The sequence below is a fragment of the Oncorhynchus kisutch genome, linkage group LG11 (assembly GCF_002021735.2).
Source record: "Oncorhynchus kisutch isolate 150728-3 linkage group LG11, Okis_V2, whole genome shotgun sequence".
Classification (NCBI taxonomy): domain Eukaryota; kingdom Metazoa; phylum Chordata; class Actinopteri; order Salmoniformes; family Salmonidae; genus Oncorhynchus; species Oncorhynchus kisutch.
Window position 1 is genome coordinate 82,628,827 of NC_034184.2, and position 14,125 is coordinate 82,642,951.

The following is a 14,125-nucleotide window of genomic DNA, read 5'->3' on the forward strand; positions in this document are numbered from 1 at the left end:
GCGCAACAGCCTTTTCTAAAAATGTTGAGAGGAATGGACTAGGAACAGTGCCTGGAACTGCCTGTTCAGGGGTAGAACAACAGATTTGTGCCTTGTCAGCTTGGGGGTTTGAACTTGCAACCTTCCTGTTACTAGTCCAACGCTCTAACCACTAGGCTACCCTGCCGCCTCAATTCAGAAAGTCAGTCATTCATCTAGTCTGCTTCAGATGTATGTGCTGTAGGATATAAATCAAACCATTGCTATGAGTGCCAGGTTCCACTACCAACCCTCAGCTTTACTACATGCAGGTGGTACTTCTCATAGCTTTCCCTGATGTACAGCTCAGCTTTGTATTATCTTTTAAAACACCCCCACCTGTGTATAAAACTGCAGCTCTACATGGACTCTATGGACTCTATTAGTGCTGGTCTTAGTATTTATTTTCATGTTTAGAGTGTTATGGCCAACTGAGGCTTAACCCATTACTTTGCTTTGTAGTTGTGTTGTTTAAAAGTAGACTCAGCGATATCACATAGATGCAGAAAGTAAACAGCATAGTGGGTCAATGTCCGCGACAACGAAGAGCGTTGAAGCATGAGGCTCAACTTCTCTACTGTTTTTGGTCCCCTGGCTACCAGGCTGTAACAGTGTGAACAGAACCCATGCACCTTCGATCTCACTCATCTCAATATCTCCGGTGCTGCTCGTGGCAACGTCATTTCGCTGAGTCTACCTTTAAGAGCTAGCTATCACTGATGAATGATATTCCTATAGTAAGAAAGTATTGTCATGTACTGTGCAGCTACACATCAGTTTTATGAACAAGCTTAGCTATGCATTCCCGTTGACAGTCAAGCTACACAGCATGTCGTTGGAGACAATACTTTGATGACTTATACAATATGACATTCTAATTACATTGTACAATATTATTCATATTTTTTTAATTGGATAATGCAAATCTAATGAGTGTTATTTTCGGACAGGTTTTAATTCATAATATGTACAGTACAGTACAGATTATGTTTATATCACCTTTTGTTTTTGCTGAGAAATTGATTTTTCTCTGTTATGCTAATGCTAATGCTAACATGCTAACGCTAACATGCTAACGCTAACATTTCTCCCTCTCCCCCTCCAGTACACTACTACCGATGACTTAGATTACAGTGAGTTTTATGATTATTCTGAAGTAGAAGGAGAGACTGTTCCAACAGACGAGTATGAGGCGGGTAGTGACCCACAGGTAAACAAAACACTGAAGAAAGATGCTTGTTTTGTCCTGTGGTTTCTTACTGTACCCTTTGTGCCATACCCCCCCCCCCCCCCCCCCCCCCCCCTTTCCCAACTCTTTGTGGTCTATCGTTTACTGTATGTCTTGATGTGTCAATCAATATTGTAGCTATAAGGCCCGCCCTCTGCTCTACCGTTTACTGTATGTCTTGATGTGTCAATCAAGCTTGTAATCTTATTGTAGCTATAAGGCCCGCCCTCTGCTCTCACACGTGGTGAATGCCAGCTTTTGATTGGTTTGTCTTATGTTCAGGTTTGTGTCTCAGGTTGAAAACTATTTCTGGTGTTGATGTTTACTTTCAATCCCACCCTTCCTCTGATAAAATCAAATGTTATTGGTCACATACACATGGTTAGCAGATGTTAATGCGAGTGTAGCGAAATGCTTGTGCTTCTGTGTAGTGAAATGTGTAGCGAAATGCTTGCGCTTCTGTGTAGTGAAATGTGTAGCGAAATGCTTGTGCTTCTGTGTAGTGAAATGCTTGTGCTTCTGTGTAGTGAAATGTGTAGTGAAATGCTTGTGCTTCTGTGTAGTGAAATGTGTAGCGAAATGCTTGTGCTTCTGACCGTGCAGTAACATCTAATAAGTAATCTAACAAATTCACAACAACTAACTTATTCACACAAGTGTAAAGGAATGAATAAGAATATGTACATAAAATATATGGATGAGCGATGGCTGAACGGCCTAGGCAAGATGCAGTAGATGGTATAGAGTACAGTATATACATATGAGATGAGTAATGTAGGGTATGTAAACATTATATAAAGTGGCATTGTTTAAAGTAACTAGTGATACATTTATTACACCCAATTATTTATTATTAAAGTGGTTAGAGATGAGTCAGTATGTTGGCAGCAGCCACTCAATGTTAGTGATGGCTGTTTAACAGTCTGATGGCCTTGAGATAGAAGCTGTTTTTCGGTCTCTCGGTCCCAGCTTTGATGCACCTGTACTGACCTCACCTTCTGGATGATAGCGGGGTGAACTGGCAGTGGGGAGAACAGGCATCTTTTTGGCCTTCTCAGTGTCGTCTTGTTTTTCTATCACTATTACCTTCTTCCAGAGAAAGAAACGTAGTGTCTACATGAAAAAGAAAAGGGCCAGAAAGTCCCTTAAGTCTAAGGCTAAAAGCCCCTATTGTTCCTGGCCTCTAGAAAGCCAGCAGATAAAAAGGTTAGCGGTCGCTAAGAAGAAGACACAGATGAATGGCTGTCAAGCAGCGGTCGGTGTAGTTCCGGCACGGAGCATTAGGGGTGACAGTACCAGTAAAAAAGAAATAACATCAGATCACATCCAGATCTCTTCCTCTGACATTTTCTGGATAGAAATCTGTGATGCTAGACTGGAAGATATACCTAACCTCCACCTTCCTACATGTCTGTCTCCCCCTCACTCTCTCTCTCTCTCGCTCTCTCTCTCTCTCTGTCTCTGACTCTCTCTCTCTGTCTGTCTCTCTGTTTCTGTCTCTGTCTCTCTCTCTGTCTCTCTCTCTCTCTCTCTCTTGGTCTCACTGTCTGTCTCTGTCTCTCTCTCTCTCTCTCTCTCTCTGTCTGTCTGTCTGTCTGTCTGTCTGTCTGTCTGTCTGTCTGTCTGTCTGTCTGTCTGTCTGTCTGTCTGTCTGTCTCTCTCTCTCTCTCTCTCTCTCTCTCTCTCTCTGTCTCTGTCTCTGTCTCTGTCTCTCTGTCTCTCTCTCTGTTTCTGTCTCTCTCTGTCTCTCTCTCTCTCTCTCTGTCTGTCTCTCTCTCTTGGTCTCTGTCTCTCTGTCTGTCTGTCTGTCTGTCTGTCTGTCTGTCTGTCTGTCTGTCTGTCTGTCTGTCTGTCTGTCTGTCTGTCTGTCTGTCTGTCTGTCTGTCTGTCTGTCTGTCTGTCTCTCTCTCTCTGTCTCTCTCGCTCTCTCTCTGTCTGTCTCTCTCTCTTGGTCTCACTGTCTGTCTCTCTCTCTCTCTCTCTCTGTCTCTCTGTCTCTCTGTCTCTCTCTGTTTCTCTCTCTGTTTCTCTCTCTCTCTCTATAGACCCAGCAGAGTTAGAGCCAGCTGAACAGACTGCTCCTTCTGTGTTAACCTGCTTCTCTGTTCTTCTCCTTCTTTCCTTTTTTCCTGGTGCGACACAACTTTAGCTAAACAATGTAGACGGGGAATACACTGACTATACTGACAGTGAGCTTGACTACGGAACTGTAGAGGATACTCAGACTCAGTCTCCCATTGCCACCGGTGGACCGAACCAGGGAACTTTTAGATTTTCATATTTTATCTACTTTTTATTATAAGAAACAAAGTGCAGTATTTGGAAAGTGAAAGAGACAATGAAGACCTATGAGCTATGGAAGAATATGGTATGAAATAACAAAGACAAAACAATTCAAAAGCAATTGTTCTGTTTTGAACTTTTCTATTGACAATGGCAGAACCGTTGGACAGAGAAGATTAAACATCAGAAGCAATATGTCATGCATCATTTCATTCAATCCACCTTAATGCTATCCAGTGACATTTAGTCTCAGATACATGCAAATAATATGTAGCTTTCTGTTGTTTAATTCAAGTTTGACTAAGGTTGCAGTTTCCTAAGTATCAATGTAACGGCTTTCTTCCTGGGAGGGAGAGGAGGACCAAAATGCAGCGTGGTTATTTATAAACATCTTTAATGAAAGATGAAAACGTGAACACTATACAAAATAAGAAACCGTGGAAAAACCGAAACGAAGTGATATGTGTTCCAATGTAGAGGGCCAACTCACTGTTTCACAGGATAAACAGCACTAAAGTCTGTGTTTAGAGGGAATCTTAGACCAAACTAATATCAAATCAAATTTTCAAAGGCACTTCATGGACATGCTCATTTTACTTTTAATAGTTGTGTATTTTTCTGTATGAGCTTAATGGTACGGAGGTGAAACTATTTGATTTGCAGCCTTATGGAATAACAGACAGGGTATTTTGGCCATTTAAGTTGTTCTGGTATACTCATACGCAATAATAACTTTTTCTGCAATTAACTGGAAATAAAAAATAAGCTAGGAATATATTTCACGGTCTGTTTTCGAATTAGAAAAGGCATTTGTCTTTAGTCTGTGTGGGTCCAAGAAGTTGCTAGTGGCATTTTTGTAGTAGGAACCACACAGGGTTTAAGTGAAGTGATATGTGTTCCAATGTAGAGGGCCAACTCACTGTTTCACAGGATAAACAGCACTAAAGTCTGTGTTTAGAGGGCATCTTAGACCAAACTAATATCAAATCAAATTTTCAAAGGCACTTCATGGACATGCTCATTTTACTGTATTTAATGGTACGGAGGTGAAACTATTTGATTTGCAGCCTTATCCATGATTGACAGTATTCAGTGTCCAATCATAAATGGGCAAAGTTCTCTCTGTGGAGAACCAAGCCCCTGCTCTTACCGGTCAGGTTTCTGCTGAGTTAAACGTGGGGTTTGTGGTTCTGTCTCCAGCGAGATATATGGTGTCACAGTAAATCAGCACCTTTTCAGTCGTAGATGGCCGGCCCGCTGCAAGACCTTTTGATTAGTAGTTCTTCTCCCAATCGCTCCAATAGAACTATGATCAACCAATCAGAGACATCTTCACAGCTGATTATGGTACTTGTTGCACTGTGTTACTGCAGTAGCAATGTGTTCCAAATGGACGTTAATTCACTGGGTTATTTGGCCCTCGATAGCATATATTATCTCAATAGACCACAAGGAAGAGCGGGGGAGTAAATTGGACCCCTCTGGGTTATGTTACCCCGTTCTACCCTACAGGCTACGTGCTCAGATACCTGTGTCGTGTCATCCATTTTGATGGCATCCACATTCTAAATCCACAACGATCACTCTTCGAAAATGGCAGAGTAGTGACAGTGCTGTGTGATTGGTTGTCGTAGAACTGTGCAAAATGCAGAGTATGTCATAAATACTACAGTCTCACCGTAATCAATATTTGGTATCTATTGAATCAATCAAATTCCTTGTACACATACGTATGTACTTTGTATTTTTGCACATTTCTATATTGTAGATTTACCATTTCATGAAAGATGCTTCTAGTGTCCTTCCAGACTTAGATCATCTATTTTAGTATTTTTGTTCATATATTGATATTCTGGTGGTACTGTATTATGTTTGTGTATAAAAGACTGAAATAACCTCAAGTCTGGTCAAACCGTCTTGATGTAAATTAGATCATCAGAATGTATAATGCTTTTTGTGATGTCATCAAGGTAACACTTTATTTATTATTGTTATTATTATTATTTATTATTATTTATAATTATTATTAGCTTTTTGCACGTTTTGTTGTCATCTGAAATGGATACTGGACACGGATACTACAGGGAGGAAAATAAGGATTTGATCCCCTGCTGATTTTGTACGTTTGGCCACTGACCAAGAAATGATCAGCCTATAATTTTAATGGTAGGTTTATCTGAACAGTGAGAGACAGAATAACAACAACAAAAAAACAGAAAAATGCATGTCAAAAATGTTATAAATTGATTGCATTTTAATGAGGGGAATAAGTATTTGACCCCCTCTCAATCAGAAAGATTTCTGGCTCCCAGGTGTCTTTTATACAGGCAACGAGCTGAGATTAGGAGCACACTCTTAAAGGGAGTGCTCCTAATCTTAGTTTGTTACCTGTATAAAAGACACCTGTCCACAGAAGCAATCAATCAATCAGATTCCAAACTCTCCACCATGGCCAAGACCAAAGAGCTCTCCAAGGATGTCAGGGACAAGATTGTAGACCTACACACGGCTGGAATGGGCTACAAGACCATCGCCATGCAGCTTGGTGAGAAGGTGACAACAGTTGGTGCGATTATTCGCAAATGGAAGCAACATAAAAGAACTGTCAATCTCCCTCGGCCTGGGGCTCCATGAAAGATCTCACCTCGCGGAGTTGCAATGATCATGAGAACGGTGAGGAATCAGCCCAGAACTACACGGGAGGATCTTGTCAAAGCACATATACATATACATGCCCGTCTGAAGTTTGCCAATGAACATGTGAATGATTCAGAGGACAACTGGGTGAAAGTGTTGTGGTCAGATGAGACCAAAATGGAGCTCTTTGGCATCAACTCCACTCGCCGTGTTTGGAGAAGGAATGCTGCCTATGACCCCAAGAACACCATCTCCGCTGTCAAACATGGAGAAGGAAACATTATGCTGGATGGACGGGGCCATGTACAGTCAAATCTTGGGTGAGAACCTTCTTCTCTCAGCCAGGGCATTGAAAATGGGTCGTGGATGGGTATTCCAGCATGACAATGACCCAAAACACACAGCCAAGGCAACAAAGGAGTGGCTCAAGAAGAAGCACATTAAGGTCCTGGAGTGGCCTAGCCAGTCTGTGGAGGGAGCTGAATGTTCGAGTTGCCAAACGTCAGCCTCAAAACCTTATTGACTTGGAGAAGTTCTGCAAAGAGGAGTGAGACAAAATCCCTCCTGAGATGTGTGCAAACCTGGTGGCCAACTACAAGAAACGTCTGACCACTGTGATTGCCAACAGGGGTTTTGCCACCAAGTACTAAGTGATGTTTTGCAGAGGGGTCAAATACTTATTTCCCTCTTAAAATGCAAATCAATTTATAACATTTTTGACATGCGTTTTTCAGGATTTTTTTGTTGTTATTCTGTCTCTCACTGTTCAAATAAACCTACCATTAAAATGATAGACGGATCATGTCTTTGTCAGTGGGCAAACGTACAAAATCAGCAGGGGATCAAATACTTTTCCCCCTCATAACACAGTTAGATAAACATTACACAGAGTCACAGACTAGTTAGATAGATAGTTTACAGTTTGCTTCACTGTAAGAGACCAGTCTTCAACATAACGACATACAGACATGCAGTGAAATGAAACAATAGCTATAATTACACACTCGTGAAGTTGTATCAATATCTCACCAACAAACAGATTTTCCACTAAAGTAAAAGGTGTTACCACGTTGCCATAGCGTTCACCACGTGTCACAATGCCGGATTCATTTTGACCTGGTAAGGCTAAAGCTGTATAACATTACATAGACTGTAGCCTGCTCTTGCTACCTATGCCCCACCTGCTTAACTAACAACCCTGTTCCCTCCGTTGCTCATCCCTCCACCCGCCTCGTCCCATCAATGCTCCCCTGTTTGGGTAACATAAGGCAGCGGAGGAGGAGATGGTTGCCGGTGACTACGTGGTCACTGGAGCCACCCCACTGGGTCAGGAGCCCCCCGCCGCCTCCGAGGCTGGCCTGGACAGTGTGGACCCCGGAGTGGACGAGTATGACTTTAAGGAGTATGACCTAGGGGGCGAGTTGGACAATAAGCAGTATGAGTACGGGGTGTATGATGAGAATGGCAATGAGCTACCCAACCTCACTGTTACCGCCGAAGAAGAGGTGGGGCTGGGGGTTCCCGTGGAAACGGAGGAACTCGCCCAGACTGCCGTAAGTATGGCACCGCTCTCCCGCCAACTTAGACTGACCGAGGGGTGTGTGTATGAACTGACTGAGGGGTGTGTGTATGAACTGACCGAGGGGTGTGTGTATGAACTGACCGAGGGGTGTGTGTATGAACTGACCGAGGGGTGTGTGTATGAACTGACCGAGGGGTGTGTGTATGAACTGACCGAGGGGTGTGTGTATGAACTGACCGAGGGGTGTGTGTATGAACTGACCGAGGGGTGTGTGTATGAACCAGGGTCGTGGAGTCCCACTCCGGCTTACAGGCTCTCACCTCAGATACATTGTTGCTCTAGTTTGTGTCTTGTCTTGGCATGGGGAGTTTATCTGGCTTGGGGAGTTTGTCTGTCTTGGGGAGTTTGTCTGTCTTGGGGAGTTTGTCTGTCTTGGGGAGTTTGTCTGTCTTGGGGAGGTTGTCTGTCTTGGGGAGGTTGTCTGTCTTGGGGAGTTTGTCTGGCTCGGGAGTTTGTCTGTCTTGGGGCGTTTGTCTGTCTTGGGGAGTTTGTCTGTCTTGGGGAGGTTGTCTGTCTTGGGGAGTTTGTCTGTCTTGGGGAGTTTGTCTGTCATTGTCATGCTGTGTTTGTGGAGCCTGTCTAAGTTTGAAACATCCACCCCACTTTTCAGTCTGTGAATGTGTTTCTGTCCTCTATATGGAGGTCAGGCGTTAACACGTACACACTAACACACACTCAGATCCAGCACTACTACAACTCTACGTCTCCCTGTCTCTACTTCCTTTACCACCACCCAGCTCCATCCTATAACCACCACCCAGCTTCATCCTATAACCATCACCCAGCTCCATCCTATAACCATCACCCAGCTCCATCCTATAACCATCACCCAGCTTCATCCTATAACCACGACCCAGCTTCATCCTATAACCACCACCCAGCTTCATCCTATAACCACCACCCAGCTCCATCCTATAACCACCACCCAGCTTCATCCTATAACCACCACCCAGCTTCATCCTATAATCACCACCCAGCTCCATCCTATAACCACCACCCAGCTCCATCCTATAACCACCACCCAGCTTCATCCTATAACCACCACCCAGCTCCATCCTATAACCACCACCCAGCTCCATCATATAACCACCACCCAGCTCCATCCTATAACTATCACCCAGCTTCATCCTATAACCACCACCCAGCTACATCCTATAACCACCACCCAGCTTCATCCTATAACCACCACCCAGCTTCATCCTATAATCACCACCCAGCTCCATCCTATAACCACCACCCAGCTCCATCCTATAACCACCACCCAGCTCCATCCTATAACCACCATCCAGCTCCATCATATAACCACCACCCAGCTCCATCCTATAACCACCACCCAGTTCCATCCCATAACCACCACCCAGCTCCATCCTATAACCACCATCCAGCTCCATCATATAACCACCACCCAGCTCCATCCTATAACCACCACCCAGCTCCATCCTATAACCACCACCCAGCTCCATCCAATAACAACCACCCAGCTCCATCCTATAACCACCACCCAGCTTCATCCTACAGTATAACCACCACCCAGCTCCATCATATAACCACCACCCAGCTCCATCATATAATCACCACCCAGCTTCATCCTAAAGTATAACCACCACCCAGCTCCATCATATAACCACCACCCAGCTCCATCATATAACCACCACCCAGCTTCATCCTACAGTATAACCACCACCCAGCTTCATCCTACAGTATAACCACCACCCAGCTTCATCCTACAGTATAACCACCACCCAGCTTCATCCTACAGTATAACCACCACCCAGCTATATCCTACAGTATAACACCACCCAGCTTCATCCTACAGTATAACCACAACCCAGCTTCATCCTACAGTATAACCACCACCCAGCTCCATCATATAACCACCACCCAGCTCCATCATATAATCACCACCCAGCTTCATCCTACAGTATAACCACCACCCAGCTCCATCATATAACCACCACCCAGCTTCATCCTACAGTATAACCACCACCCATCTTCATCCTACAGTATAACCACCACCCAGCTCCATCATATAACCACCACCCAGCTTCATCCTACAGTATAACCACCACCCAGCTTCATCCTACAGTATAACCACAACCCAGCTTCATCCTACAGTATAACCACAACTCAGCTTCATCCTACAGTATAACCACCACCCAGCTTCATCCTACAGTATAACCACAACCCAGCTTCATCCTACAGTATAACCACCACACACCCAGCTCACACCCTGTTTTAATCCTACTGCGTTCACCAGCTCACACCCAGTACAGAGACTGGCTTTTTTAGCAGTATGTGTGACATTGTAGAATCCACCGCCCTAACAACCCATCACAAAATTAAATGAACATGGAAGACGGTGAACTGTGTCACTTCCTCTCCATTCGTCTGTCTTCCATTTTAGTTTGGTCTGTTTCAATGTCTTCTAGACAGAACAACATACACTGCGTAGCCGTAAGTGTCTGAGACCGTCAGGCCTAAGCTCTCACGATGGCGGGAGTCTTCTGCTCTCTCTGATTGTTTCCATGACACCCACCGCCTCATTCCCATCTCTGTCTGTCTGCCTGAGTGTCTCTCTGGGTTTTCTCCCTCGTTCTCTCTCTCTCTCTCTCTCTCTCTCTCTCTCTCTCTCTCTCTCTCTCTCTCTCTCTCTCTCTACAAAGAATCACCAGAGAGCTCCCAAGACCTTGACCAGTATTGGTGAAACTATTTTAGCTGCTAGTTTAGGATTGTCTAGTCTACCCTGTACATCGTCTCATGCTGATTGTACAGTATATGCCTTGAATTGTGACAAATGTTAGATATTAAACCAACCTGTTGGTGGCATCAAGTCACCCTAACACACAGTTCAATATGAGTTATTCACTCTGATTCACCCAGTCATCCTAACACACAGTTCAATATGAGTTATTCACTCTGATTCACCCAGTCATCCTAACACACAGATCAATATGAGTTATTCACTCTGATTCACCCAGTCATCCTAACACACAGTTCAATATGAGCTATTCACTCAGATTCAACCAGTCATCCTAACACACAGTTCAATATGAGCTATTCACTCAGATTCACCCAGTCATCCTAACAAATCAAATCAAATCAAATGTATTTATATAGCCCTTCGTACATCAGCTGATATCTCAAAGTGCTGTACAGAAACCCAGCCTAAAACCCCAAACAGCAAGCAATGCAGGTGTAGAAGCACGGTGGCTAGGAAAAACTCCCTAGAAAGGCCAATACCTAGGAAGAAACCTAGAGAGGAACCAGGCTATGTGGGGTGGCCAGTCCTCTTCTGGCTGTGCCGGGTGGAGATTATAACAGAACATGGCCAAGATGTTCAAATGTTCATAAATGACCAGCATGGTCGAATAATAATAAGGCAGAACAGTTGAAACTGGAGCAGCAGCACGGCCAGGTGGACTGGGGACAGCAAGGAGTCATCATGTCAGGTAGTCCTGGTGCATGGTCCTAGGGCTCAGGTCCTCCGAGAGAGAGAAAGAAAGAGAGAAAGAGAGAATTAGAGAGAGCACACTTAGATTCACACAGGACACCGAATAGGACAGGAGAAGTACTCCAGATATAACAAACTGACCCCAGCCCCCCGACACATAAACTACTGCAGCATAAATACTGGAGGCTGAGACAACACATAGTTACATATGATCTATATGAATACAATGACAGTGCTGTCCAAGCATCTTGCTCCATCCTCCTTCATGGAGACTAACACTTTGTCCACATTTCTGTCTTTCTTTCTCTCTCTCTGTTCTTTATTCTCATTCTTGTAGTTATTTATTGGCTGATCACACTGTTGATTGGCTGATCACACTGTTGAATGGCTGATCACACTGTTGAATGGCTGATCACACTGTTGATTGGCTGATCACACTGTTGATTGGCTGATCACACTGTTGATTGGCTGATCACATCATATTCTTAAAAACCATGCATCAAAATGACCTTCTTCTTCGCTTGTTGAATTGCCTCTTTTATTCATTCATCTTATCCCTCATGCCGCCCATCCCGTTGGTCAGTGACTGTAGCTCGGTATGAAGGAACTCACGCTGGTGTCCTCCCTGTCTTCACAGGTGGCTGGTGGCGGGGAGAAAGGCGAGAAGGGCGAACCCGCTGTGATTGAACCTGTAAGACCCAAAAAACACAACACGGCTGCTTTTTTTTTAAGGGAATGTGTGTAGAGAATACAAATTGTGTCATACAGGAAGTTGAAAGAAACTGTTTGGTTATAAATGAATGTTTTGTTCCGTAGAGAGACAGGATGCAGTGGGACGGTATTTCTGTTTTAATTGTGATGTAACACGATGTGAAACACTGAAGCGTTTAATTCTCGCTGTCCCATTTCTTCAATCCTGTCGTCTGTCCATCACGTTTAGGGCATGCTGATTGAAGGCCCTCCTGGACCTGCAGGCCCAGCTGTGAGTAAACACATATCTATTCATCCTGAGGCCAAGGGTGCGTCCAAGATGGCACCCTATTCCCTTTGTAGTGCACTAGTTTTAACCAGGAGCCATAGGGCTCTGGTGAAAACTAGTGCACTAAATCTCTACTCAAACTTAAATGACACACTTCTATTGAGTGTCTTACTGTACGTGACTTAGTGACTTAGTCTCAGTCTACAGGGCTTTCATCTCAAATCAGGATTGAGGCCTATGTAACAACATGGCTGTGCCTCAGTTTGATTGGGTTGTGTTTCTGTAGGGTCTCCCGGGCCCCTTGGGTCTACATGGACCCCCTGGTGTTGCTGGAGATCCAGGTGACAGGGTGAGTCTCTCTTCCTGTGTACCTGTCGTTCTCTGTAATTCTCTGTCGTTCTCTCTCTCTCTCTCTCTCGTTTTCTGTCGTTCTCTGTCTGTTGTTCTCTCTCTCTCTCTCTCTCTGTCGTTCTCTCTCTCTCTGTTGTTCTCTCTCTCTCTCTCTCTCTCTGTCGTTCTCTGTCGTTCTCTCTCTCTCTCTCTCTGTTGTTCTCTCTCTCTCTGTCGTTCTCTGTCGTTCTCTCTCTCTCTCTCTCTCTCTCTGTTGTTCTCTCTCTCTCTGTCGTTCTCTCTCTCTCTCTCTCTCTCTGTTGTTCTCCTCTCTCTCTCTCTCTCTCTCTCTGTCGTTCTCTGTCATTCTCTCTCTCTCTCTCTCTGTCATTCTCTCTCTCTCTCTCTCTCTGTTGTTCTCTCTCTCTCTCTCTCTCTGTCGTTCTCTGTCGTTCTCTCTCTCTGTCGTTCTCTGTTGTTCTCTCTCTCTCTCTGTCGTTCTCTGTCGTTCTCTCTCTCTCTCTCTCTCTCTCTCTATCTGTCGTTCTCTCTCTGTTGTTCTCTCTCTCTCTCTCTCTCTGTTGTTCTCTCTCAATTCAATTCAAGGGGCTTTATTGGCATGGGAAACATGTGTTAACATTGCCAAAGTAAGTGAGGTAGATAATATATAAAAGTTAAATAAACAATAACAATGAACAGTAAACATCTGTGTCTCTCTCTCTCTCTCTCTCTCTCTGTGTGTCTCTGTCTCTCTCTCTCTCTCTCTCTCTCTCTCTCTCTCTCTGTGTCTGTGTCTCTGTCTCTCTCTCTCTCTCTCTCTCTCTCTCTCTGTGTCTCTGTCTCTCTCTCTCTCTCTCTCTCTCTCTCTCTCAATTCAATTCAATTCAATTCAAGGGCTTTATTGGCATGGGAAACATGTGTTAACATTGCCAAAGCAAGTGAGGTAGACAACATACAAAGTGAATATATAAAGTGAAAAACAACAAAAATTAACAGCAAACATTACACATACAGAAGTTTCAAAACAATAAAGACATTACAAATGTCATATTATATATATACATACAGTGTTGTAACAATGTACAAATGGTTAAAGTACACAAGGGAAAATAAATAAGCATAAATATGGGTTGTATTTACAATGGTGTTTGTTCTTCACTGGTTGCCCTTTTCTCGTGGCAACAGGTCACAAATCTTGCTGCTGTAATGGCACCACTGTGGAATTTCACCCAGTAGATTTGGGAGTTTATCAAAATTGGATTTGTTTTCAAATTCTTTGTGGGTCTGTGTAATCTGAGGGAAATATGTCTCTCTAATATGGTCATACATTGGGCAGGAGGTTAGGAAGTGCAGCTCAGTTTCCACCTCATTTTGTGGGCAGTGAGCACATAGCCTGTCTTCTCTTGAGAGCCATGTCTGCCTACGGCGGCCTTTCTCAATAGCAAGGCTATGCTCACAACGTTTTCTGATCCAGACGAAATCCTGCAACAATATCATTTTAATGGATAAATGTGAATAGAAAAACTATGAAAGCAGATGAAAATGGAGCGTTTTCTGCCCTTCCAGCAGTAGAGTTTGTTAAGCAGGTGACTCAGTGAGTGAGAAGACGTTAGCCAG

General features: G+C 44.0%; 1 protein-coding gene across 1 annotated transcript in view; it reads left to right on the forward strand.

Moving 5' to 3' along the window:
- LOC109875786 (collagen alpha-1(XI) chain-like) overlaps positions 1–14,125 on the forward strand; it is a 241,229-nt gene that overhangs the window by 42,845 nt on the left and 184,259 nt on the right. The window contains 6 exon segments of the mRNA XM_031836411.1: positions 1,124–1,228; positions 3,396–3,501; positions 7,430–7,719; positions 11,837–11,890; positions 12,140–12,181; positions 12,465–12,527. Of these exon segments, the coding sequence (XP_031692271.1) occupies positions 1,124–1,228; positions 3,396–3,501; positions 7,430–7,719; positions 11,837–11,890; positions 12,140–12,181; positions 12,465–12,527 (660 nt within the window).